Source organism: Haliotis asinina, chromosome 11 (genome assembly GCF_037392515.1).
Source record: "Haliotis asinina isolate JCU_RB_2024 chromosome 11, JCU_Hal_asi_v2, whole genome shotgun sequence".
NCBI lineage: Eukaryota > Metazoa > Mollusca > Gastropoda > Lepetellida > Haliotidae > Haliotis > Haliotis asinina.
In genome coordinates this window covers 6626220-6652120 of record NC_090290.1, presented here as the reverse complement: position 1 = coordinate 6652120, position 25901 = coordinate 6626220, and the positions used below count along the sequence as shown (strand labels likewise).

At 38.9% G+C, this 25901-nt stretch overlaps 2 protein-coding genes across 2 annotated transcripts; one reads left to right on the top strand and one right to left on the bottom strand.

Annotated features, from left to right (window-relative positions):
• Positions 1-3492: 3492 nt before the first annotated feature.
• Positions 3493-4969, bottom strand: LOC137255758 (WD repeat-containing protein 74-like). The gene has a single exon (XM_067793276.1). It carries the CDS (start codon positions 4954-4956, stop codon positions 3769-3771), a length of 1188 nt encoding a protein of 395 aa, XP_067649377.1. The 5' UTR covers positions 4957-4969; the 3' UTR covers positions 3493-3768.
• Positions 4970-5605: 636 nt separating this feature from the next.
• Positions 5606-24194, top strand: LOC137255274 (serine/arginine repetitive matrix protein 2-like). The gene is made up of 12 exons (XM_067792726.1): positions 5606-6089; positions 6939-7093; positions 7701-7892; positions 8876-8923; positions 9992-10049; positions 11091-11161; positions 12081-12105; positions 13471-13729; positions 18608-18767; positions 19559-19713; positions 20345-21837; positions 21985-24194. The coding sequence occupies exons 1-12, from the start codon at positions 6059-6061 to the stop codon at positions 24192-24194; spliced, it is 4857 nt and encodes a 1618-aa protein (XP_067648827.1). The 5' UTR covers positions 5606-6058.
• The last annotated feature ends 1707 nt before the right edge of the window (positions 24195-25901 follow it).

Genomic DNA, 25901 nt, shown 5'->3' with positions numbered 1-25901 from the left:
ATCCTATCAATGCATTAGCTTAATGCATTTAATTCTTATATAGCTATACACCGGCATATCTATATATACATAAATATGAGAACAAAACACAAACTGACCTTATATATATAAGCAGAGGTGAAGTCCTCAGCCACTCGGTCCACAAAAAGCCAAACTATTTGCTGAGCAAAGTATTGGACCTCTGACTTGTAACACTCTTATCTTACCACTGCTTGATCAGAAAAAGTTGAACTGTGGGCAACATGACTTACATAATGGAGAGATAGGAAAAAAGGCAGACAATGCAGTGCGCTTGGCATTAGACTGAAGCTGGCTGTTGAAGAGTTAATAGTTATGTAAGTGCTGGGTTGAACCTATTGTCAAAGTATTCTAACTATGCTACTTGTGTTATCTAGCTTGTACATGTACTTGATGAAAGAGAAACAAAATAGATTAAAACACGTTTCTAAAACATTTATACAGAAGTAATAAAATCATCCCGGCCACATATTCCGTAATCACGACGTGCTGGGGATATATCCCGTAATTGCTTCGTCCTGGGAACTTATTACGTAATTACTACATACTGGGAGCGTATCTCGTAATCACTACTTGCTGGGGACGTATTCGTGAAGCACTACGTAACGTGAAAGGGGCGTATTCGGTAACCACTTCACACTGAAGACGTACGCTCCGTAAAAACCTTCCAAAGTGATTGAATAATTAGAACGTGACTGTGACGAGACCTCCTGTAGGGGTGCTATCAAACCGTGATGGTGTGAGCATAACTGCTGACACTGCTGGCGACATATTCTGCTATCAGTGCTCAGAGACACACACAGCGTGTGTTTTCTCACTGGCTTTGGCAACAAAGTTTCATAAATTACGTCATAAGGTATTACCAACTTGGTTATACCAAGTTATACATGATTTAGGACCCACCCAGGTTGACCTGTGTCGTAACGGCTTGACCTGAGATTCTAACGAGTTGATTGGTTAAGGATGATCTCTAAGGTAGGTCAGGTGCCGGAACTACTTTTTCATTAATGACAAACAGGAAAGTCATTCATTCTACATTTTAATATGCATTGTGGGAATGTAAATATTCCGAACGTTGCCTCGTATAATTGTAAGTCGAAATGAGACATTACATCCGCCAAAATTCATAAACGCAATGTTTCCACCAGTGGTGTTAGCCGGGTGAAGCAACTGTAAAGCAAGAAGAAGAGGCTTGCAACGGAGTAGTTTACAGTCGGAAGCTGCACGAACTGACATGCATTGTGACGTCGGTTACCAAGGCGATAGACGTTGTAACGTCATTAAAGAGTGACGTCATGCAAAATGAGACACCGGTTTCGGATTGAAACCACAGGAACATGAAACATGCTGACCATCAGTCAGATCAAGTACCACCATTGTCAGTGTAAATCGGAACAGCCCATAACTCTCTTTCCAGGTGTCAAAAGCGTTTCAAAGGCACTTTCATACATGCAGAAATAAAATGCCCGGATGTATATTTCGTTCTAATGCAGCCTGTAAAGATGGAAAGTAGCATGCTTGAGACATGCCAACTGTTAAATAAATACAGCCACGCGTATTTCTTCTGAGGGTGTTTCTCTTAATTATCTATTTTTTTATGTTTGGTTGTTTGTTTGTTTGTTTGTTTGTTTCTTTTTCGTTTTGCTTTTGGATTTGTTTTCGGTTAGTTTTGTTTATGTTGTTGGACTCTGCAACAGGAGGCAGCTGTAAGACCGGCATGGACGTTAGGTTAAGCCCAGTGGCTAAAGCGTTGGCTCGTCATTAGATAATATCTTAGATAATGATTTATATGTTCAGTTCTTTGTTGAAAGAGTAGAATGTACGTGTTAAATTCAGTAAAAACTATTGCGAGAGTTTGTGTTATATATTTGTGATGGGGCAAACCAAAAATGCTGGTTGACACAGAATGACTTTGTCAGTCTCATATAAGAACATTTGAGGCACGCTTCAGTCACTTCCAAAGTTGAAAAGATTCTATTTTCCCCGACCCTGACCCAGGGTCTTCCGTCAGAAGGAAATGTCCCATGACCACCTCAAGGTACAATTCACATTTAAAATCCACTGGTGCAGCATGTTTACAATATGTTAAAAACATCTAACCTAAACCATTTGTTTTTGTTTGTGTGAGTGGATGTGTGTGCGCGCGTACTAAGTGCGTCTGTGTTTTGAGGTTCAGATACAGTAAGTGCCATATGTAGGCGACAGGTACAGCAACATTATTGAAATGACATGTTCAACATCACAGCTAACTCTTTGACTGGCAACATCCTAACTAAACCTTGTGTTCAGCAACTTCCCACATACACACTGTGTTCAGAAATATAGCAGCTAAACCCTGTGTTCAGCAACGCCACAGCTAAACCCTGTTTTCATCAACACCCCAGCTAAACACTGTACAGCAACAGCCTAACTAAACTAAACCCAGTGTTCAGCAACATCCTAACTAAACCCAGTGTTCGGCAATATCACAGCTAAACCCTGTGTTCAGCAACAGTACACCTAAACCCTGTGTTCAGCAACAAACCAGCTAAACCTGGTGTTCCGCAACACCACAGCTAAACCCTGTGTTCAGCAGCATCCCAGCTCAAACCTGTGTTCAGGGTTTGACCACCTTAACCCTGTGTTCAGCAACACCACACATAAATCCTGGGTTCAGCAACATAACAGCTAAACCCTGTGTTCAGCAACGCCACAGCTAAACCTTGTTTTCATCAACATTCCAGCAAAACACTATGTTCAGCAGCATGCCAGCTAAACCCTTTGTTCAGTGAGTGAGTGATCTTAACGACCCTTAATTGGTGTTTGCATAATGTTATTTCAATGTAGGTGATGACACATTTACCTCATCAAAGCAGTTTATTAAACTGTCTAGACATAACCCTTGTCTTATTGAATGGCTTGTCTTACAGTGGAATTCTGATTACCTCAGGCAAAGGGAGGTAATCCCACAATGTCAGAACTTTGGTAACAAAGCATCAGTGTAGGAAATCCATAGTCACAGGTGTACAAATAACATATCTCCATCACTCATATTATTCATGAAGTATATTTAATGAAGCAATGCGTACAGTATTTAACTTAATCACTCATAACAACTTTACTTTTTCTCAAAAGTGTACAGTAAGCATTAACAGTAATTGGTTTCAAACTCTCAACAACCTCAGTGGGAATGCATTTCGCCCTGAATATATTAACAAGAGAAACATTATAAGTCACAAGATGTACCCTGAAACATTTTTCTTCTCTTTCGCATATTTCAATACACTATACTAAATAATATTAAAAGTACTGGACATCGCTTTAAACCTATGAAGGTCCTGGGGTAGAAATCTATTACTAGAATAGGCTTTCAGCAACCCATTCTTGCCATAAAAGGCGGCTGTGCATGTCGCTGAGTGCAGCGTAAAACTAAACTCACTCACTCACATCGCTTGAATATTTGCAACCCAAATTAAATACAGAACACAAAGACAATTTGACTAAGAGATATTTTTATGTATCCAAACTTACTGAGGCTTCACTGCGCATACATTCATCTCAAGTTAAAAAAATTGATATTCTGATGAAAGACATTTTTAACATATTTTTTTTCAAATTTCTCTCCTTTGATGAAAAGAATATTTTGACAGGCACCACAGGCATATAATTTATGAATCTAGATGGCCAATTTTATTTTCACATGCCTCTACATAAATGTATGTCTTTACATTTTTGACTCGTTAATTCACTGAATAGTATCTGTCATTTCTATCATTTACGTTTCTTTGCAGTCATGGGAGCCTCTTTTGGTTGATCTGATTTCTTTTTCTTTCTCCTTTTTCTGTCCTCTTTATGTTCTTTAACAATAATTTCTTTCTCTTTCTTTTTCACAGTCTTGGTTTGCACTTGTTCAAGATTCTCCCAAACATCCTCATCATCTGATTCAATCCCTGACTCTGCGTCAGCTTCTATTTCTTGAACCTCACTCTTACTTCCTGACACATTTTCTCCTTCTTTTGATGAAAAGAGGAGACAGTTTAGTCTTGACTTTAAATACAATTTATTCACCATTTCCTTGGAATCAATATCATGTATACGCAAATGCCTATCCAAACCACAAGAAGCAACAAGGGATTTAGACGGATGGCATTTGATATCTCGTATACCTCCTGCAAAACCTTTATAGACTTGCATGACTTTACCATTCCTCAGATCAACCAAAGCCATTTTCCCCTGTGTATTACCAACAAGAACTTGATTGTCTTGATCATGGCGCAATGATATTGCTGTCAGAGGATATTCATCTACTTCAATGTCAAGGACAGGTCTACGTTGTGAACTCTGCGGGTCATACACCCTGACCTGATGATGACCTGTTGAGGTCACAACTTTGTCACTTCCTGGAAGGAACTTAACACCCATTACCCAAACTGGGACTCTCAGATTTAACCAGTCATTTTTCACATTCTTTGCTTTGAACACTGGTTCGGAATGTCTCTGAAGATCCCACAATTTAAGTTCGTTTTCCTTCCCGCCTGTACCGATGATATGGGACTTTTGTGGATTTTGCTCCATGCAAAACAGATCTTTCCCGGCTTCAATATGGATTGAGTTTTCGTCATCGTCACCCCAGAGTTTGACTAAACCAGACTCCACGGCTGTCAAATATCTGCCTTCAACTTTCGCTAGAGCACGGAACTTCCCAATGCCTCCGTCAAAAGTATGAATTTTATCCTCGAGCGATTGTGTATCAATGTCATAAACAAGCACCTGTCTGTTTTTCAAACCAAAGCATACTTTCGACTCATCAATGTTATCCCAACACATGGCACATATTCCTTTCTCTCTGTCTGCACTAGCGATAGCATTTAGATTGTTCCACTGTGCCTTTTTCAAGGTAATGCCTTTCAATAAACCAGTTTCAGCTCCCACAAACACGTTGTACATGGGAGCCGCCATTTTACATAGTCGAGTTATTCCGGAAGTTGATAATATCGAAGGTGATATAAAACACACACGCGGAAACCGAAACGAACCAAATAGGCATTTACGTGTGTACATAGCTACTTGCAGTTAAATGGTAGCAGAAGCACTGTTAACACAAAATTGTGCTAAATACCTATTGTACACTAAAGGTAAACACACACTTTCCAATTAGTTGTCTTCTAATAATGTATGGTTGCTGATTTTGTGTTCCCACCGTTTCTCCTCCTCCTCCTCTTCCTACTCCTCCTAGTAGTAGCAGTAGTAGTAGTAGTAGTAGTAGTAGTAGTAGTAGTAGTAGTAGTAGTAGAAACGGCATTACTCAAATGCTCAAAAATGATAACGTGTCAGCATAAGAAGTTATTTTAAGTCACTGAAAGTAGTCGAAGTCAGAATAGTCTTATTTGTGGCTGTATTGATTAAGTTTAGTTTTACGTCGCTTTTAGCAATATTCCAGCAATATTTGTGGAGACACCAGAGATGATCTGAGGACAATCTCATAAATTACTTTGAAATATGATCTTACCATGTCCGTGAAGCGTAAACCTATTTCGTGAAGGGATCGGCAATTTCGATTCAACCTGCTTTTTATCCAATGAACGTGTCGAAAAACTTCACTGCAGCCATAGTAGCCGGAAAGCGGGAACACAAACTTGGCTCAACTTCGGGGTTTACTAAGGTTTTGAAATTACGCTATGATAAAAAAAATGACCATGATAACAGATTAATATCAACCCATTTGTCAAACCATCGTATGGGGGCTACAACAATGGTTTCGTTCGATAAACATCGCGTACAGCTGCTTGTATTCTAAAACGACTTCTGCATAATATTCGAGGTAAATCAAGACTTTTCACAATGACGAGCAGGTTTATCAAAATGAACCCTTATGTAACACAGCATTATGAATGGAAGATCTGACTATCAAAATGGATGTTATATTCACCAGAAGCTGGATATCATATGCTGCGATTGACACTGTGACGATTAGAATCGTTGCTCGCCACCTGGAAGTTTGTGAAATGTGATGAATGGGATGTTTAAAGAGTAAACAACGAAACGAATGCGTTCTTGAAGAATGAAGCAAAAGGATGGTGACAAGCATAAACGTAATTATCATGATATTTGTTTTCAGTTCACTGTATCCATGTCAAAGTGACCCAAAGTTCAAGTTTTGTTTTGACAATATCCTGCCTTTATGTGAATTACTAATGATTTTAAACAATTGATGTCACGTTTAAGATTCCCAGTCATTATATTTTATATTACTTGGATTAATGAGTAATTTGTGAATTAAATCAGGGTTGGGTAACCCCATCCCAAACCTTATCCATGAAAAATATTATGGCAGAAACGATCACAATTCCTTTCAACGTGTTTACGTTCCTTGTTTATTAACCAAAGAATACAATTCAACACCTCTTTTCTTTCCTTTGCCAATAAATATTTCCTTTGGATTAGGATTAGGGAATTAAGGAATATACAATAGTAATGTGCCATGCTAGATGCAAATGTAAAAAAAGACTCAATGCTGGACCTCAGTTGTATTTCAAACTCTGATGGACGTTAATTTTTTAACCCCCTTTAATCGGAACATTTTATGGCCTTGTGTGCTATTTGATTCCATAGACCCCTTCTAGGTATGACTTCCGTCCGTATCCTCCCTCAATTATATAGATATGCAAATATGTCTTTTAACTGACATTTTTAGAAGTTGGATATGTCTTTCAGTATGTTGAGATATAATTAAAGAAACATGTTGAAACTCATCCTCATCATATGAGAAACACAGATTCAGGTGATATGATTTGACTAGAATGAAATTTAAGTGGGGAAATCTTTTCCCCTTTTATTTTATCAGTTGGGTCATAACAAAACGCCTTTGACCTTAATGGCAATATTCCATCACCGTTATGGTTACTGTGATTACATGTGTCATCATAATTCTTTTCCCACAGCTAGTACAAGTTATAGTTCCAACAAAGGGAAGAGGAAACTGGAGTTTGATAAGAAGACAAATAAATTGCCCTTAGCAGGGAAAATAGTGTATCTTGATGTTAAAGATGTTCGCCAAGCCAGGAGTCTTGAGGAGAAACTTAAACAACTTGGAGGGGTAAGCAAATTAACACTGCAGTTTTGATACATGCTTCGCCAAACAATCGGAAGCCAAGATTTAGTTTTATTGTTTGTTTTTTGTTTTAACTCTTCCCTTAGATACATTCCAGCTGTATGACAGTTGCCAGGTCTTGAAGTCTGGACCGGAACATTGTTTTAAAAAAAACTTTAATAAAATAGATTTTAGTGTTTGATTTTTTCCATTATTTGTTCGAAATAGAGCTGGTTGCATATTTTGTAATAAATAATGTACACTTATTTGAAAAAATATTGCATGTCATGTATTACATATAATGCTTTGAGAGTATTCTACATAATTCTGTGGACAAATGTTCAGGAATTATGGATCATATAAGTCTAGGTATACCAGCGATTGATTCACAGGATTATCTCATCAAAAATTGATTTTTAACAGACCACCGCCATGCAGCTGGAATAAAACTAAACTCACTCTTCGTACAGTTACGATAATCATGGATGTATTAACATTATTGTGATAGTTAGGCTTAGTCAGGGCTTCTGATCAGGTATTTTCTTGGCACATTGAAAACTGTTGAAAAATTCAACAGCATCTAAAGCAATTTCTTTGTTTTCATTCCTTCCAGACCATTGAGAAATTTCTCATCAAGGATGTGAATTACGTGATATCCAGCAATGCTCCAGCCAGTGGCAGTGGTCAGAAGAAAGGGGAGAAGGGTCAAGATCGACCGGACAGCCCTGCCTTCCAATCTACACCCAGTCCCTTCAGCATGGGGCAGTCACCATCACCAACTGCAACTGAAGCTAAAAAGGAAACTGTGAGGCCAATTTCCAATAACTGTTCTTCACACAATCCTCCAGATAAATCATTATCTGTGTGTCAGCATCCAAATACAAAACTTAAACCACAATGATCCTGTTTCATTTTCATGCATCTGTGTGTGTGTGTGTACATTCTCGCTAAAGAGAGTCACTTTCACGCAAATGAATAAATCTACTTTTATGAATCTCTAGTCTACAAATAAATCTTCTTTTTATGCACGCTATTGTCCACTTGCGTGTTCTTCACTTAAGACATTTTATGCTCTAGGCAGTTACATTTCTACATTACTTCCTTAATTCTCACAATATTGAAATGTAGCATCCTGTTTTGATGTAGTGAATCAAGAGATGTTACTTGGAATTCCCCTGGTTTATAAATAGTGACGGCGGCAGATGGGTGTAACCGTGTATGACCATATTTGTAACAAATTTATACCTCATGTACTAGTGGTTTGGAGATTTTTGAGTTATGTGTTGTATGCCATGCCTCACAAAATTCTTCATGAAACTGCAAATCTCTCTGAATGGATGAAAGTTAAGTTTAATAATGATGACGGCTCTGTGTTTTATTCTAATGCGAACACTGATGCATTGTTTCATGAATTTCCAAGTATAATTTAAAACCCTTTTCCTGCAGAAAACATAACATTTTCCTCTTCCCTAACTATTACACTTCGACTCATATTGTTCCTGGTACTTAGTTTAAGTCCTTGAATAGCACCAAATGTTTGTGTTTAAAATGTTCTAAACTTTGGTCTGTATTCAAGCCAGGATTTGCATGAGAGTGAGTTTCAGTTTTAATGGGGGCGAAATCTCCAACATAATCAGCATTTTTTTAGTTTTCCTCTCTTCCTAATGTTTTACAAGGGGACAGGTTAAAAGTTTACTTTTGTTCAACATCTCCAAGGCAAGGATTTATTACATTTTTTGTCAGCTGACCCAGCGTTAATTCGATCAGTGATTGTATTTCTCATTGCAGGTGACACGGGGAAAGGCAATTCTTCAGATAGCAAAGAACAAAAGCTCAGTAAGTTGTGTGTTTTTATATTTTTCTGAATCTTGTTTTGTTGTCACATTGAAAGTAATGCATACATTAAAAACTAAATTACAAAAAGCTAAAATGTCCAGTATAGCATTGGAATTTTTCCTCATGAATATGGTATTCACTGTTCGGTCAGTCAGTCAATCAATCTCACTTAGGTCAGCGACTCTGGAGTCTAATTGAAATTCTTGAGACATGAAATTTGGAATTATGTTTTGTTTTTTGTTTTTTCTTGTATTTTTTGTTGTTATGTTTGGTAAATCAAGACATAACCAATTCATGCAGTTTCTTGTGTCATAAAACTGTATATGCATGCTTTGCATGCATGTTGCAACAAAAAGTATCGTTAATCTGTTAATATTTTGATTGTGATGTGATCGGTGCCTAGTTTGTCTGTACAATGCTATGATTGTGTTCCATGAGTTTAGTGGTGGTATATACATTTCCAGTCGATTATTGGTTGATTACTGACCCCTGATTATCGGTCTGTTTGTCGATCTGTGATAACCAACACTATCCACTGTAAAAAAAACTTAAGCCATCCTACTTATGCCATGCTACTTAAGATAGCTACTCATATCCTCCCAGCAACATTCATTGTTTTCTTTGGTCATGTTGATGTTGCCATTGCCACATTATAATCATGGTCAGTAGATTTGTGTACCTTCATTTTTCATTCTCAGCTCCCTGAGGTGAATACATCTAAAGTTGCCTGTGAGGCACTAGAATGTTAAGACACATAGCTATCTCATCTTACTGGGGATCTGACCTATGAAGATCCGGGTTAGAATTGATCTTCAGTAACCCAATTGTCGACTAACAGGATTTGGTGGTCAGGCTTGCTGACTTGTTTGACACATGACATTGGTTCCCAATTGTGGAGATTGATGTTGATCACTGGCTTGTCTGGTCCAGTATTATTTACATATTGCCGCCTTACATATTGCTCACTCTTACTGGGAATCCATACTCTTCTGCCTTTACACTAGTATATTTTGAGCAAAGTTGATGTTTTTCCATTAAGATATGTGATTATGTTTTTATCTTTTACAGCAAACCAGTGTAATAGACACAGCCAAGAAAATGGGGATAAAAATTGTGTCCCTAAATGGTACGTAACAGTCCGCAGAGTTCATACTGATTTATCCTTTCATTACTACGCCTTGTTTTGTTGGCCTGCAGATGATAATTTGCACAACTTTCTCTTTTGAAGAGGGACAGTGGGGTAACCAGGCGGCTGAAGTGTTCGCTAGTCACTCCAAACGTCTGGGTTCAGTTCCGCAGATGGGTGAAATGTTTTAACCCCATTGTTGGAGTCCATGACCTTGATATTTGTGGAATATAGCTAAAAGCAATAAAACCATACTCACTCTCTCTGTTTGAAGAGTTTTCTAATCAAGGCAAAATCTCCCTTTTAGTTTTATTGACAGAATTCAGTTGTTCAGCAGCAATTAACCCATCGATCACTAGCAGCTGAAGGGATGGTGTAAATCCAGCTTGGGTCCATCAGTGTTCGTGTTAACGCTGAAACCTGCGTTTTTCATGCAAAAAAAATAATAGAACCACGCAAAAAGTATTTTGCAGACATGTTTTGGACGCATAGATTCTGATCTACGTAATTTTAAAAAGTGCCTTACAACTGCAAAATATGACAAACAATACATTTTAACATGATTCAGAATTTTAATGAATGCAGATGTGGACTGGATATTTATAATTTTATTTTGCACACACTCATATAAAACCTACCGGGAACACTGTCCATGCAGGTAGCAAAGGCACTAAGTCCCCATGGTCCCTAATATGGTGATCTGCCTTCAGTTCTTGGTTATCTGTAAATCTGTTTTGTAATGTGTCATGTTTACAAATATTGTTCTGTGGTTATGTGTTAGTTTTATATTTGGAAATGTCTCAATTTGAAATAACTCATAAAGGAACATCATAGACTGCAATCATTCTGAAGCAGGGGCCATGGGCCATTTTTCACATTAGAAAATTTTGAAGTTTACTGTTGGTACAAGGGCAGTGGCCCATTATAAATTCAGAAAATGGCTAGTAATCCTGAAAATGACCCATTGTCAAAGTTCTCCATCCCGATCCCAGATGAAGGAGACCCTCTCACTCAGGAAGATTAATTGCCTCTTCCTTTCAGGAGCTATAACATGGCTAGATAAAGAGATTCACAAGATTAAACCAGTGGCAGTTGCACAATCCAACAAACAGGTAGGCATGGTTTTAACATTTGTTTGTTGTTGAGTCTGTTTAATGTCACAATGTCTGATATGAATCAATCAACAAACCAGCCATATTTGATGATTTAGATCCATGAATATTAGAATTGATCTTTAGTAGCACATGCTTGTCATAAGAGGCGACTAACTGGATCGGATGGTCAGGGTCGCTGACTTGGTTGATACATGTCAGCGGTTCCCAGGTGTGTAGATTGATGCCTCATGGTGTTAATCACTGGCTTGTCTGGTCCAGACACGATTATTTACAGACCGTCCCCTTATATGTGGATGGAATATTGCTGAGTGCGGCATAAACTAAATGCATGCACTCATTTGATTCACTTTGTGACTTCTCATGCCAATCATAGTTTACAAGGGGCCTGTGTTTTAATGATGAAGTATTGTTTCATCTCATGGAATGTCAAGAAGCATATCAAGTTCATATACTGGACAAAAGTAGTTAATGATCTATGTAAATTTTGAAACTATCAATAATTATCTTTTTTTTTCATTGACAGTCTGATGAAATATCAGTCATAAAAATACCATTATCCCAGAAATATTTTGTCCAGTGTATTTTCTTCTTTATAAAAGTTGCAGATTACATGATTTCAAATTTCTTGGAATAAAAATTCATGTCTGTTTGAAACCCTAAAATTAATTTAATTAAAACATAGTTTGATTGAATTTACAGCATAATCAGATTTCAGACAGTCAATTTCAATCAGAAATATCTTCTCGAAAAAGGTAAACATTATCAGTGAATGGCATCAGAACCTCCAGTGATAGATTGTCGTAATAATTCTTTGGACACACATGGAGCTGTGGTTGTGTGCAGGGTTTTATTTTTCTGTTTTCTGGTATTGATTATTTCTTATTTGTGTTTTTCACTTTTGCTTTGTGTTTTGCAGGAAACAAGAAGGAGGGGCACCAAAAGTGAGTTGATTCAGCATGTGTGTCCTGTATTCTGTGTGTCTTGGGGGTGCACTTGGGTAGCCTAGTAGTTAAAACGTTCAGTAGTTACAAGACCAGCGTGTGAAGCCCATTTCTGGTGTACCCTGTTGTGATTTGCTAGAATATTGCTAGAAGTAATGTAAAACGAAACTCACTCACCTAATAAGGAAATATGACATTTCGTGAAGTCTTCGGGGTGACGAAACTGTCTGTGAACATGTCTTGGCATATCCTTGAGATAGTAAATGTCTTGTGCCCATCACTTTGGGTTTTGTTGCTGCATCACTGTGTTTATTACAGAAATACTGAAATGCACTGAGAGTTTTACTAAACCCACTTGAGCAACCTTGAACTATTTAGGAATCAATGACACATGTCAAACAATGACATTCCCACCCCAAGTAAGGGTAGCACCATGTCGAAGCATTTCTCGCAGGGATTTACCTTGAGTCCTTTGAGGGTCTGAGACTCATGCTACAATTTTCAGGGGTCCAAGACTACAAGACCACAGGCGATCATGTCATTGCGAGGAGTAAAGATTTTTTTTAATATGAAAAGTTTGAGATGACCCCTGACCACAGTACGATATATCTAGACAAGGCCGGACTCTTCAGTGTACACCACCCATCTGCTTTGCTGATCGCTATGCTACCATTGCATGCATTTGATTAAAACTTCATCTAAACAGTCATTGGTGATTGACCTATCGATCACCACTCATGACACCTACCAGTTCTTTATTGTTATTTGTACAAGTCGACTGAAAGCTGATTTTGACCCTCAACTAAACGATCTTGACACAAATGACGGATAGCTAGGATATAAGGCTGCATAAAGGGTGTGTGGTCGAACCAAGCCCTCTCATTGGACGACGCTGGCTGTCGTCCACCATTTGTGCCAAGATACTTTAGTTGAGGGTCAGAATAGGTTTTCAGTCGACTTGTACAAATAATAATAAAGAACTTGGGTTGAAAATACTTAATTCTTTAGTGGGAGTACACAAAATGCCAGTTATTCCCCAAAACATGCAATTACTCATACATAAGCTGGCGTGGGAGTAAATACCCAGTTGCTTGAAAAATTATCTAGAGCTCTGGTTTTAATGCATATAGGATGCAGGAATTTTCCCTGTACCCATAAGAAACCCAAAGATCATCCTATTGGCCTTTGGCGTGCCTTTAACATATACGACTCAAAATATGGAAAGGACCAGCAAATGTTTTCAAAATGCTGGACTTAATGGGTCAGTGTGTGACACTTCAGATGTAGTGATATGAAAGAATAGGATGTCATTAACATATTTTGAGCCGATGGACTCTAGCATTTTTACATAATGCATCCTTGCAGTTCAAAGATTGAAGACTCCCTATGTAAAGTATGAGGCGGAGAATTGTCACTACCGTCCCATCATGCAACAGTTGAAGACGTGGCCACACTTCAACACTGAGACACCCCCAGGAACATGTCCGTTTGATGGTCGGGCGCTAGGGAGGCCTCAGAACTCAGAGCGAGGGGACAGAGAGGAGGCTGGGAACATCCTGTCCCCGGGAACACCACAGGCACAGAGAGATGATCTGTCAGGCACTCCACAGGCAAAGTCACAGAGGTGGGTGGGTTGGAGTAACAGATGTTCATGTAGATGGATTACAGTGGTCACAAATAGTGTCTGCCTCTCTGACAAGTCTGGCAGATTTGCTGACGATCTGGTGGAAGTCTACAACCCGTCGGCCACAGTATCCGACTGTATATTTCACAATGACTTTGAATGAAGTTGTCAATTATATGACGCTTGTTTGCTGTTTATACATTTTACATTTGTAAATAATTTCACTGCACATCATAAGAAATGTTAAATGTTCTATTGTATGGGTGTTGTGAATTTTGAATGGGTCAGACAAACATCTGAAACTTACACGACCCAATGCCTTGTTATTTTGAATCACTACTCATGAGCACTGCATGTATATTCAGGATTTGCTGGGCAGAGTTGTTATCTAGGCAAATCCGCAGAGCTGGGTAGGGTAGGGGTAACAAATTGTCATGTAGAGATGGATGTTTTCAGGATTTGAGTTCCACCCTTGTGGTAAGTGAGAATCATTTGATCATGTCCTATTTCTTGGTTCAGGAGTGCTCTACTTATGTTCATTGCTTTCAATTTTTCATGGCCTCTGCACATTAAGCCCTGATGTAATTAGGATTTTACCAAGGTGTCCAAATTAAGGGATGTATACTGCATTGCATTTTGAGGTTATATTCAATGTCGAAATATATGAAAACCTCCTCCTTTATGATCTTGTTTTCAGTGAAGTAGAGCTTACATTGAAGTGCAGTAGCAGTTTTTAGAAGGACTAGAGCGATTTGGCAATTAATTAGTTGACTGACCAATCTTGCATGTATCAACAATTATCAATTGACTCGAGAGACTAAGAGATATTCTAAAGAAATGAACTTTTTTCAGTGTCATAATTGTTAAATTGAGACATAAATACCTGATGCAGGTTGCTTTTACTGGGGTGTGTGTGTGTGTGTACGTGCGTGCGTGCGTGCGTGTGAGAGAGAGAGAGACCAGGATGTATACCATATCATATATCATCTTGATCATTATTCAGTGCGCGAAATTTACACTAGTCCTGTGGTCCATGGCTAGTAAAAATTCACCAGGGCCTCTGAAGGATAAGTTAGCAGTAGTCATGGTGGCCAGTGAATTTTGTATCAATAGTTAGGTAAACCTACAGATGTTGTTTTGGACCAGTGAAGTACAGACAGGACCACCAATTATTTTCCACTCACTGGTCCAGAAAGTTTTAAAAGGTTTCTTTCCCTGTTACTGCCCTTATGAATTTTTTGGAGGGGTTGCGAATGCAATCATGTATTGATCGATCACTGTTTCGATTATTGATCTGCATACTGTGAGCAATAACCAGCACCAGTGACTAGTTATGTGTATATTTAACACTGGAACCCTTGATCTGTCAAAGAGAATATTGTAATAGTAGACATTGGAACCCTTGATCTGTCAAAGAGAATATTGTAATAGTAGGGTTTGGTTTTGCCAAAATTTCTGTATTGCGATATATTGTGATATGTGTTGGCATGTTGCAGTATGTATTGCACTATATTGTGAAAGTGTAACACATGGTGAAGGTAATGAAATTATTGTTAATTTTTTTCCTTTCTTTGAAACAATGCCACTGGCCACTGCCAGGATCCCGATGTAATTGTACAAGGAATCATTTGAAAATGTTTCCAAATTGAAGACTGTGCTCCAGAGTTTGGAACTCGAGCGACAACCGTTATTTGGGTTTGTGTATCAACGAGTGCCAGTACTAACATAATTTTTTTATATGGTTTAGAAGTCATGCAAATGTAATCATATGACCAATAAACATTCTCAAAATTATTAATTTATTGTAATATAAAGGAAATACATCACAAAAATTATTGATGAAGGTCAGAGAAATTGCCAAAAGTATCAGGTGAACTGATTCGCGAAATGTGTACTGCAATATATTGTTTTGTGCAGTTCATATTGCAATAGACCGATCCAGTCTGTCAATCAAAGCTGGCGCATGCGTTGATTTTGGCCAATCAGCAGGCCGGGTGTGCATTGTGGATTTGTCAGACTTATTTCCGGGGTCAAATGAAGCCTTCGAAGCGATGTGCTTCGAATTATGCCATTCACACTCGCAGTATCTGTTAAACATTACTGTGATTTAATGAGTACCTTCAACAAAACCATTTTGGTGAAGACAAACAAAATTAAGGTGGATCAAGTATGCGATAGGCCTCACGATCAGTTAATTGTCGGCACCATCGTCCTCGAAACCTACGTCTGCTCGAAGTTGAGACTTTGCATGAATTTCCACACTTTCGCACATGTGTAAAACCATTACCATTTGAATGACAACAACTAGCAGTTTTAGGCTTCGCAAGTGTTATAAACATTGATAAATTTTGTAACTACAAAATTGTTTTTGCATAACGTTTTAGTCAATACTAGGCATTAATTTGGTAGACCATAAAGCTGAAACGAGACGGGCGAGAAGGCCGTGACACAATGTAAACAAATCTGACAGCGATCTGATTGCAGTTAAGCAAGACCAAATGGCACACTTTGTTACATTAAAGAACAATGTGATGGATATGGTTGCCTTCGATCTTACATATTCTTAAATTTGTCACACATTTTATGATGTTGTCAAGTTTCAAAAGGACAATCTGAAGGGCTACTGTGCAGTACACTATCCGTCAATAGCTCAAAATATTTGAGGAGTAGTATTTTTAATTCAAAGGGACAGTGTAAGCAGATGCCTATCACGCAATATCCAAAATATGAAAAGCACTGGGTGTCTATAAAACCATGCCTTAAATATTTCGGAATTTCCAAAAAGAGATGTGGATCGAGACGAAAACTATGCCAGAAGAATAGTGACTTTCTGAAATATTGGAGGGAATTAAATAAAATTGTATTTCTTAACTAAGAGAATATTATTTGTCTTTAATTTTTGTTACAACATAAATTTGTTCATGCAGGAGAGGTACATTGGTACACTTTAGGAATATTACAGTCATTAAAATTGATAGCAAGATATCTTTTAAGGATCTTACATCCTTTAGTAAACATACATAGAAAGGTAGTAAAATACATAATAATATAACCAATTATAAACAATAATTCCTAACTGACTGACATCAGATTCATGTGGTTTGAAAGCAGAACCAGGCATAATTAGACAACACTATAGATATGTCATGGCAGAGCAATAGCTTGGCACTAACTTAGCAAATGCTACGTTTTGGCCACACCCTGGTCTGGCATTTTTCAGTCTTGAAACAGAATAACTTACTAAATATTAGTTGACTATTCATGTATATTGAAACACATTTAGTCCAGATTTGATGTAATGCTTCTTAGAAATCACCATCTTTCGAGGAGGTTACCAATGTTTCATCACTGAGCCAAAGTGTTGTTTATTAAGATGGACAAATTGTTCAAGGTTTATTGGTGCATGGTTATTTGGAAAATTAGCTCCATATTAAATTGCACACTGGTTCACAGGATGCGAATGCTTTAGCATATTTTCCTAAAGTTATGTTATGACTTTTACCACATTTTGAAACAACTCGAATATGTTTTTGGTAACATTTCTAAGTATTCCAAAATAGGAAATAGATATGGTCTCAGATATAATAAAACAAATATTTCTAGAATCATTGTTTAAGAAGCAATGATGTCTAAATGTAATTTTATTGACACAACCCTTTGAAACTTGGAGATATTCTTTGCACCTTATGTATGTTAGTAATTATCTCTGAAGAAACCTAGTTATTTGTTTTGGTAACTGTGGGTCCTCTGTTCAGAGATTATACTGTTTCTGGAAGATGGGTCAGTGTACAGCTGCAGAGTTTTTTTTGGATCTTCTTTTTGTTATGGTGGTGTTATATACCTGAACATAAACACTGGCAGTTCATGAAGTCCAGTATTGTGGAAGTTTGTAAATTAGAATTCCACAACAAAGTACACACAGAAAAATAAATTGAAGAGGATGATTAAAAGAATATATTTCTATATATTAAGTGTCATTCTAGGATGGTGTAGTAATTTGAAGATGGAAATTTTACTGAGATTTGCTAAGATTAGCTGCTGAATATTTGCTTCTGGGTAGATCTGTGTCCAGATACATCTACTAGTATGTAAAATTACATGATGATTTCACATAAATGATTGAACTAAATTTGTACATCGGATAAATGATCGAACTGAAGGCTCCTCGCGCAGTGCTGACAATCTATTTATAGCTACCAAAGCGATCTGCAACTTGAACATGTGGCAGTGTTCACGGTTATTATAAAATAACGATGGGAATCTAGAGGGAAAAAAACCTAAACAACATACTTCAGTTTCACTTCCCTGATGGCATCTTAGATGGACGTGAATTGCCAGATAAATTGATCATTTCGAAAGAAAATACGCTTCATACACGCAGCCACTGGCCGAGACGATTTTTCATCGGGCATGTAACTCATTTTCATTCGCTAATTAAAGTCTGTCAGCTATGATATATTAAAAATAAAATATGTGTTCCTTTCCGCTTTAAATATCATTCACAAACGACAGATACAAAAGTACCGCAAGCAGAAGTCATCAACGCCGTTCTTACGTTTCGTCGGCGGTGACGCCATTGTTATTAGTGAGAGGTTGTCCCCCCTAACGTCAAGAAACGAAGTGGGCGGGGCTTATCGACCCGGACTGGATTGGTCGATTGCCCAGTTAACCTGTATTATCGTCCACCCCTATATAATAAGGTAGCCTAATGGTTAAAACGTGCACCGAGTTGTGATGCCGAGTTGAATTGAAAACGTTTCTCTACAGCCATTTATTGCTTTGCTAACATGACTGGATTCATCTATCCATATTTTCAGATCGGATTCTTGAGTTCTAGACTGTCTTATGTAACCAAATAAAACCATTGCCTGTTTCCAGTAAGACAGCAAAGCTTGAGGAGCCGAGTAACTGCAAGTTGTTTGGTGTTCCAATATTGACGGCCGGTGAGATCAAACGAGAGAGGGAGCGGCGGAAGCGAGAGACTAAGCGCAAGGGATACTGTGAATGTTGCAAAGAAAAATATGATGATGTTGATAAAGTAAGCTGGACATGTTTTTGTTTATTTTCTGTCGATTTCAAACATCTTTGTCGGGATTTTTAGCAGAAGTGAGGTCCTGCTTCACTCCTGTCTGTGTTCATCACACATTGTGGCATAGCTCAAATAGTGTTCTAAATGGTGTTTTACCAAACTGAGACATGTCTATCAATACATGAACTTCAGATGATCAGAACACAGACCCAGTTTCTGTTCCCCACATTGGTACAATATGTCCTATTTCTATTGTCCTCTGCTGTGATATTGCAGGAATTTGCCAAAAGTGGTGTGAAAGTAGACTATATTGCTCAGTGCATTGTTGCAAAAACCATAACCTATATCTAAATGAAATGCTGGGATTCTAGGAATACCCTCTATTGAAGATCAGCAGGTTCTGTCCAAGCTGGGGACACATGGCCCAGATATCCAAGGTTTTGCCATTGCTCTTGCAAAGAAGTACCTCCTTTGTTCCTGCTAGATTCTGATGTTTTTTGACCCGTGAAGGTCCCGGGGTAGAATAGGCCTTCAGCAACCCATGCTTGCCATAAAAGGCGACTATGCTTGTCGTAAGAGACGACTAAAGGGATCGGATGGTCAGGTTCGCTGACTTGGTTGACACATGTCATCAGTTCCCAAATGCGCAAATCAGTGCGATTATTTACAGACCACCGCCATATAGCTGGATTATTGCTGAGTGCGGCATAAAACTAAACTCACTCATTCACTCACTTACTCATTCCTTGCTGCATCTTAAACACTTGCTCTAGCGTTATGTTATTTACATTGTTTTTCAGCATATGAGAGGACTTCAGCACAAGAACTTTGCACGGAACAAGAAGAATTTCGATTGCATTGACAACCTGATCCACAAAGGCCCCAACACTGTTTCATTTCTACAGCGGATCCTGCTCCGACACTGTGTACAAAAGGCAGCGGATAGAACCAAAGAGTAAGTATTGAAGAATACGCTTCTCTTTTTGAGTGAAAGGGATATTATTTAAACCTATGATATTTTATGGCTTTGCAAGTTTTGATTTCTTCAGTGAAACATCTGCATGATTAAATACTTATCCATAGTGTGATTACTAGCACCACCAGAATCATATGTTCTTGTTGGAAACTGAGAAAAGGACGGTGAATATAACGCAGCTCACCACGCCAAAGACTCAGGTTGGACTCCCCAACTGGGTACATTGTGCAAAGCCCATTTCTGGTGTTCCGCTCTGTGATATTGCTGGAATGTTGCTAAAAGCTGAACTCATTTGGCCACTAGAGTTGGAAAAGTCCCACTTTTTGGTGTTATTTAGCAGTAAGATATTATTTATTCGATCAGATATTTTTTTTTATTTGGAATGCATTTCAAATCAAATCTAGGATGGCACTGAGGTTGCGTTATTGTTTCTTTTTTAAATCTGGTGCCAATCATTTTGGTAAGTATTTTAGGCAATGTTGATCCGTCTTTTTGATACCAAGACTTAATTCAGAGTCATGTGTCTTTTAGAAAAAATTCTGTAATGTCAGTTACTCTTGGTGCATATCACCTAATTTGATTGTATGATCAAATTGATTTCCCGTTTCAGCTCACCAGCCTGTGAAGATGGGGAAGTAATGTTAATTGAAGAATGTTCCGAAAAACAGGGTGAAAACAGCAGAGCTTCAAACCTTCCTCCAGAGCAACTGAGAGTGGAACGCAAGATGAACAGGAGACTTAAGTATGACCGAAAAATAGAAAACTCTCTAAAAGTTAAAGCCAGTGTTGAAAAGACAAAACTTAAGGCAAATGTTGAAACGTGCGAATCTAGACTAGGAATTGTCACAGATGGGAAGCACAATGATCACTTATCTCCAAGAAAAGCCCGATCTGGTAGCTTCCCCCGAGTCAGCAGAGACGGTAAGGAATCGGAGTCCACCTCTGCTGTCGTGATACGGCGGTCAGGAACAAGGGGTCTGTATGGATCTCCTCGACGATCGCAATCTGCATCGGGGTCAGAAAAGACATTGATTATTCGGGACTCGCCAATAGCAGGCTTGCAGCCTTTGAAAGATTTCCTGAAAAGACATTCCACCAACACAGGTTCAAAGGATGGGGAGAAGTCTTCGAGGTTTGATGATGCTGGTGAAAAAGAAACACGGAAACGTAAATCTGATCACACCAAGTCACCAGTGCAGGTGGAGAAGCGACACAGGCACTCAGACAAAACCCCAGAGCATGATTCGATATCAAGGGAAAATGTAATGACGAAATCATTAAAATATCAGAGATCTGATATTGGGAAGGATGGGGCAGGTGAAGTGAGTGATACAAATGTACTTTCACCGGGAAAGAAATGTCCCAAGTACAAGTTAGAAATCGAACACTCCAGAGTAACTCGGTCGAGTCCTAGGAAACGGATTGACATTGAATGCAAAGTAATAAGTCCTAGGAAAAGCAACAGACTGTCATCACATACAGATAACGTGAGTCAGTTAAGCGATGTTGTAAAGATGGGTGAAAATGTGATAGACTTGTCCAGTAGGAGCGTTGTTGTCATCTCCAAACAGGACATGGAGTCAGCCGACTTGCAGCTGTCTTTGACAAGTGCTGGGAGTCCTCGTTCAAAGTCTGGGAAAAACAGGCAGAAAGATTCTTATCGTGGATCTGTGAGTGGTGAGTTTCATGATGATCAGACAGATGATAAGGGGCATGTTGAAGATGATCCGGAATCAAAAGACAGGCATAAATCTTGTTCCAAGTCAAGAAAACATCGTGATTGTGGACATGATTCTGAAGATAAGGCTGATGTGATTGTGGAAATGTCAGCAGATGTGAATGATCATGGATCTCGCCCTAAAAAGAGAAAAGATAAAGATTCTGAACGGAAGTCCCACTCTGAAGTTGAAGTGATTGTGGAAAGGTCGATGGCAGCCGATGAACAAAGATCTCGTTCTAAGAGAAGAAAACATCATGTGAAAGGTTCACAAGTTGACAAAGTAGATGTTGAAGAGTTTAAAGAAAAAGATGACTCAACACCTCATTCAAAGAAAAGAAAAGGTAGAGATGCTGAAGCAAATGGTGAAGGAACCCAAGAGAAGGGTGATTTAAGATCTACTTCAAGGAAAAGAAAAAGTAAGAACTGTGGAAATATTTCAGATGCTGAAGCAAATGACGATGGATTCAGAGAGAAGGGTGATTTAGAATCACCTTCAAAGAAACAAAAAAGTAGGAACTGTAAGGGTTCAGAAGCTGATGGGAAAGATCCCCAAAGATCTTCAGTGCAAAGAAAGCAGAAAGACTCCACAGAGGATTCAGTGATTCAGGACATAAGCATCATACCTCCAGAGTGCTCTAACCCGGACTCAGATTCTCAGAAATCTCAGTCTCCACGTCTGATGAAACATGGCTCAGAAACACATCTCATACAAAACAACCTAGACAGTGCAGATCTTTCTCCCACAAAGGGAAGATCAAAGTCCAAACAGGTTCTTCCAAAGCCCCCAGTAAGTCCAAACAAAATCCAACAGACTGAAGTTAGAAGCAGTTCTTGGACATCACCAAGGAAAAAACAAAGGGGTTCGGAAGAAGGAAATGTGAAAATACTTCATAAGAGTAAAGAAACAAATTCTTCACAGGGAAGGACAAAAGTTCATAGTGAAAAGTTGGAAGAAGAGCAGGCAGGGGAAATAGGTATTTCTGATGATACGACTGTGGTCTTCACAAAGAGGAAGAAGTGGAAGAAAGCTATACGGTCTAGTCCTCGAACAAAGGGGAGGAAGTTGACCAAGTTGAAGCTGGATGAGTCGTCTTGTAGTGAATACTCATGTGTCACTGCTAAGACATCTGATGTAACGCCGAGGAAAAAGACTTCCCTAGAACAGGGGGAGTCTCAGTCACCTGTGTTTAAGCGAAAGTCAAGACACTCCATCAAGGAACTCTGCCATGATGGCAAGGAAAATACTGAGTCTGTTGAAATGGGGTTCAGAACACCAAGCAGAGGAAAGTATTGTAAGAAAGGTGAAACTGAAGATCAAGAGAACGGTGGAACGGAGCAGGAAACACCCAAAAGTGGCTATTGTTCAACACCAAGGCAGCTCGAGAGATCTTGGAGAAGTCGGAGGTCCAGCTTGTTAAGTGAAACGGTATGTGATGGTGATGACAAAACAGGGGAGAAAAATGAGCATGTCCATGATACAACCCCTTTAAAAAGGGTCATGTCAAGGTCACATAGTGATACCGAAATGTGTAGTTCACCAGTAATGTCAAGGTCAAGAAGAACCAGGAAGTCTGATGAATCTCATCAGGACATGCTTGAAGACAAATCTACAGAAAGAAAATGTCCTGAAATCAGTTACTCTCCTAGGTCAAGGTCAAGGTTATTAAGACACAAACTAAATGAATTTGGTGAAACTGCCAGTCCTAATGTCTCGCCCTCTAAAATTGAAACTCCTAAGAAATCTAGGTCATCTTCCACTGAGAAAAGTCCTAAAAGAAAGAAACACTCATCACCTAAGAAAAAAGGAATTGGAGCCAAAAGAAAATGGCGTCGGTCAAAACCAAGCTCGGGGAGAAAGACAGTAAAATTAAATCGTAGTTGGTTGATTCTCAGTGAAAGAAGCATGTCAAAGCTGTTGGAGAGTGAAGAAGATTCACAACCATTTCTCGGCTTTGAGAAAGAGGAGTCTGATTCCAGACTTCCATCAGACTTGACTTATGAGGAAGTGTCCGAAGTCGATATGAGTGACGATTCTACGCGAGAGTGGGTCTTGGATGAACCTGACCATGACGCAGAGCAGAGAAGTGATGCTGAGAAAAATCATGGGGAAGATGGTACTGATAATTTGTGGTTTCCCCAATTCTTCCCATCCCCAGATAAAGCTTCCAATTCTTCATGGGGCGAGGCTTGTGATAGCTTCCTCCAGACTGCCTGCGAGAGAAGACTCAGTGGTCATGCTTGCAGTACTCCACTTGTGATGTCTTGCACCAAAGTTGGCACCCCAAGGACAAGGAATAGAAGTCCATTCCACAGTCCCGTGTTGCATACTGTGAAAGAGGACGACGATTTAGACAATACTTTGGTGGCATCTGATTCATGTGAAACGCCGAAAAAGTCGCGCAAAATATCTCCTCGAAATTTACACCGTGAGTGTGATGAATCTGTTGACAAAGGTATTGTATATAACTTTAATTACCAAAGTCCGCAGAAGGCACCGAGACAGGGAAGCAGTCAGAAAAATTTCAGAGCAACAACTACTGATGATGGTTTGTGTATTGAGTACAGAAAGACTGGGGACTCGGGTAGGAAGTTACGGCTGTTGAAGAAAGCCTCAAATACCAAGAAGACGTTTCATATGAGTTATGTCGCTAAACCAACAAAGTCCCCAAAACCTCGGAGGGTGAACATACCAGCCGCAGGTACAGTTGTGGTTGTGTCCCCGAAAGGGAAGTTAAAGTAATCTGTGTGGGCTGTTTACAGCCGATCAGAGAAATTTAAGACTTTAGAAATGTGTCTCACATTTCAGGCATTTTGAGGGGATGAATGGCCCAACTGACTAAGGGGCTGTAATTTGCTGAGTGTAGATGACGTTTGAGAACAAGACAGGATGTATAAAACTGTTCATTACTGTTATGTCTGACATGGGCCGGTGGGGTAGCCTAATGGTTAAAGCATTCCCTTGTCACACTGAAAACCTGGGTTTGATCTCCCACACGGATACTATGTGTGAAGCCCATTTGTGGTACCCCGCTGTGACATTGCTGGAATATTGAGAAAGTGGTGCAAGACTATATTCACTCACTCGTATCTGACCTACTATTATATGGTGTCAAGAAAATTGATCGGAAGTATTTACTGGTGGCAAAGATTGGACGAGGAATATGTTTCTTAATATTGACAAAAACATAATTGCCTGCTGTGAGTTATAGTATTAAGACAAGTAGTTGTTTTTTGTACTCTTTTGTTTATTGTGCACCACTACTTTGGGCTATTTATATGTTCTGTCTTGTGATGCACATATGTAATTTTACTTGTGAACTTGAGGAACATTGAGCAGTGGTCAACTTTAGGACAGGCTTTATTTCTGGTCTTACTATCACATATAAAGATTTTTCTTCTTGAATTCTGTATTTGTTAATGAATTTGCTCAAATGTTTGAGCAAAGATGCGATATTGGAATGAATCTGTTAAAATGTGTCAAGAAAGTAGAGGTGTTGTCACCCAGTGTATCTGTGATGTGTCAGGAATCTGGAGATGTTGTCACCCCTCTCTGTCATTGACATGTCAGGAAACTGGTGGTGTCATGACCTCACTGTACATGCGTTGGGAAACTGGAGGTGTCATCCCCTCACTGTACATGTGTCAAGAAAATGCAAGTGAGGTCAACTTTGTATACATGTGTCGGGAAACTGGAGGTGTTGTCACCCCATTGTACATATGTCCAGAAACTGGAGATGGCATCAGCTCATTATACGTGTATCAGGAAGCTGAATGTGTTGTCAGCTCAGTGTACAGGTGTCAACAAACTGAAGGTGGTGTCACCTCTGTATGCATATGTCAAGAAATTTGAAGTGTTGTCACACCACTGTACTTTTGTCAACCTTGGCATATCATCAGCCACAACATCTAATGACATTATCAATGACCTGATCCCGTCAACTTTCCCAGATTGATAGGCAGCTCTAGTGCATTGTTTCTGGTAGTGTACATATTAAACACTCTGATTACTGTATTAACTGTTTTTATGACTTTAGATATACGAATATTATACATATTTAGTCCTGCCCTTCAATAAGTATTTTGAATTTGTATATGGCTCTTAGAATTCTGAGAACCGTCATGGGCAATTATGATTTCAAGGAACGTGTACCGTGGGGAATGAAATGTTTCTTGAAAGGGTGTAGCATGATCTGCTGCTGTGAGATGCTTTAATCTGCATACAAGGGAGTGGCAGAAATGTAATATGAGTCAGTTGGATCTGTCTGTGATTCACTTGACACTCTTGTCAAAAATACTGTGCTGTTTGGCAATTTTGTCTAAATCCTATTAGAGGCACTGGGAGTGATTTTGCCATTGTTACAGTGCGGTATCTTAATTGTTCAAAATCTGCAGCCGATGAAATATTTCAGTGTATACCACACCAACACTGTTGTATAGTCGTTAGTTT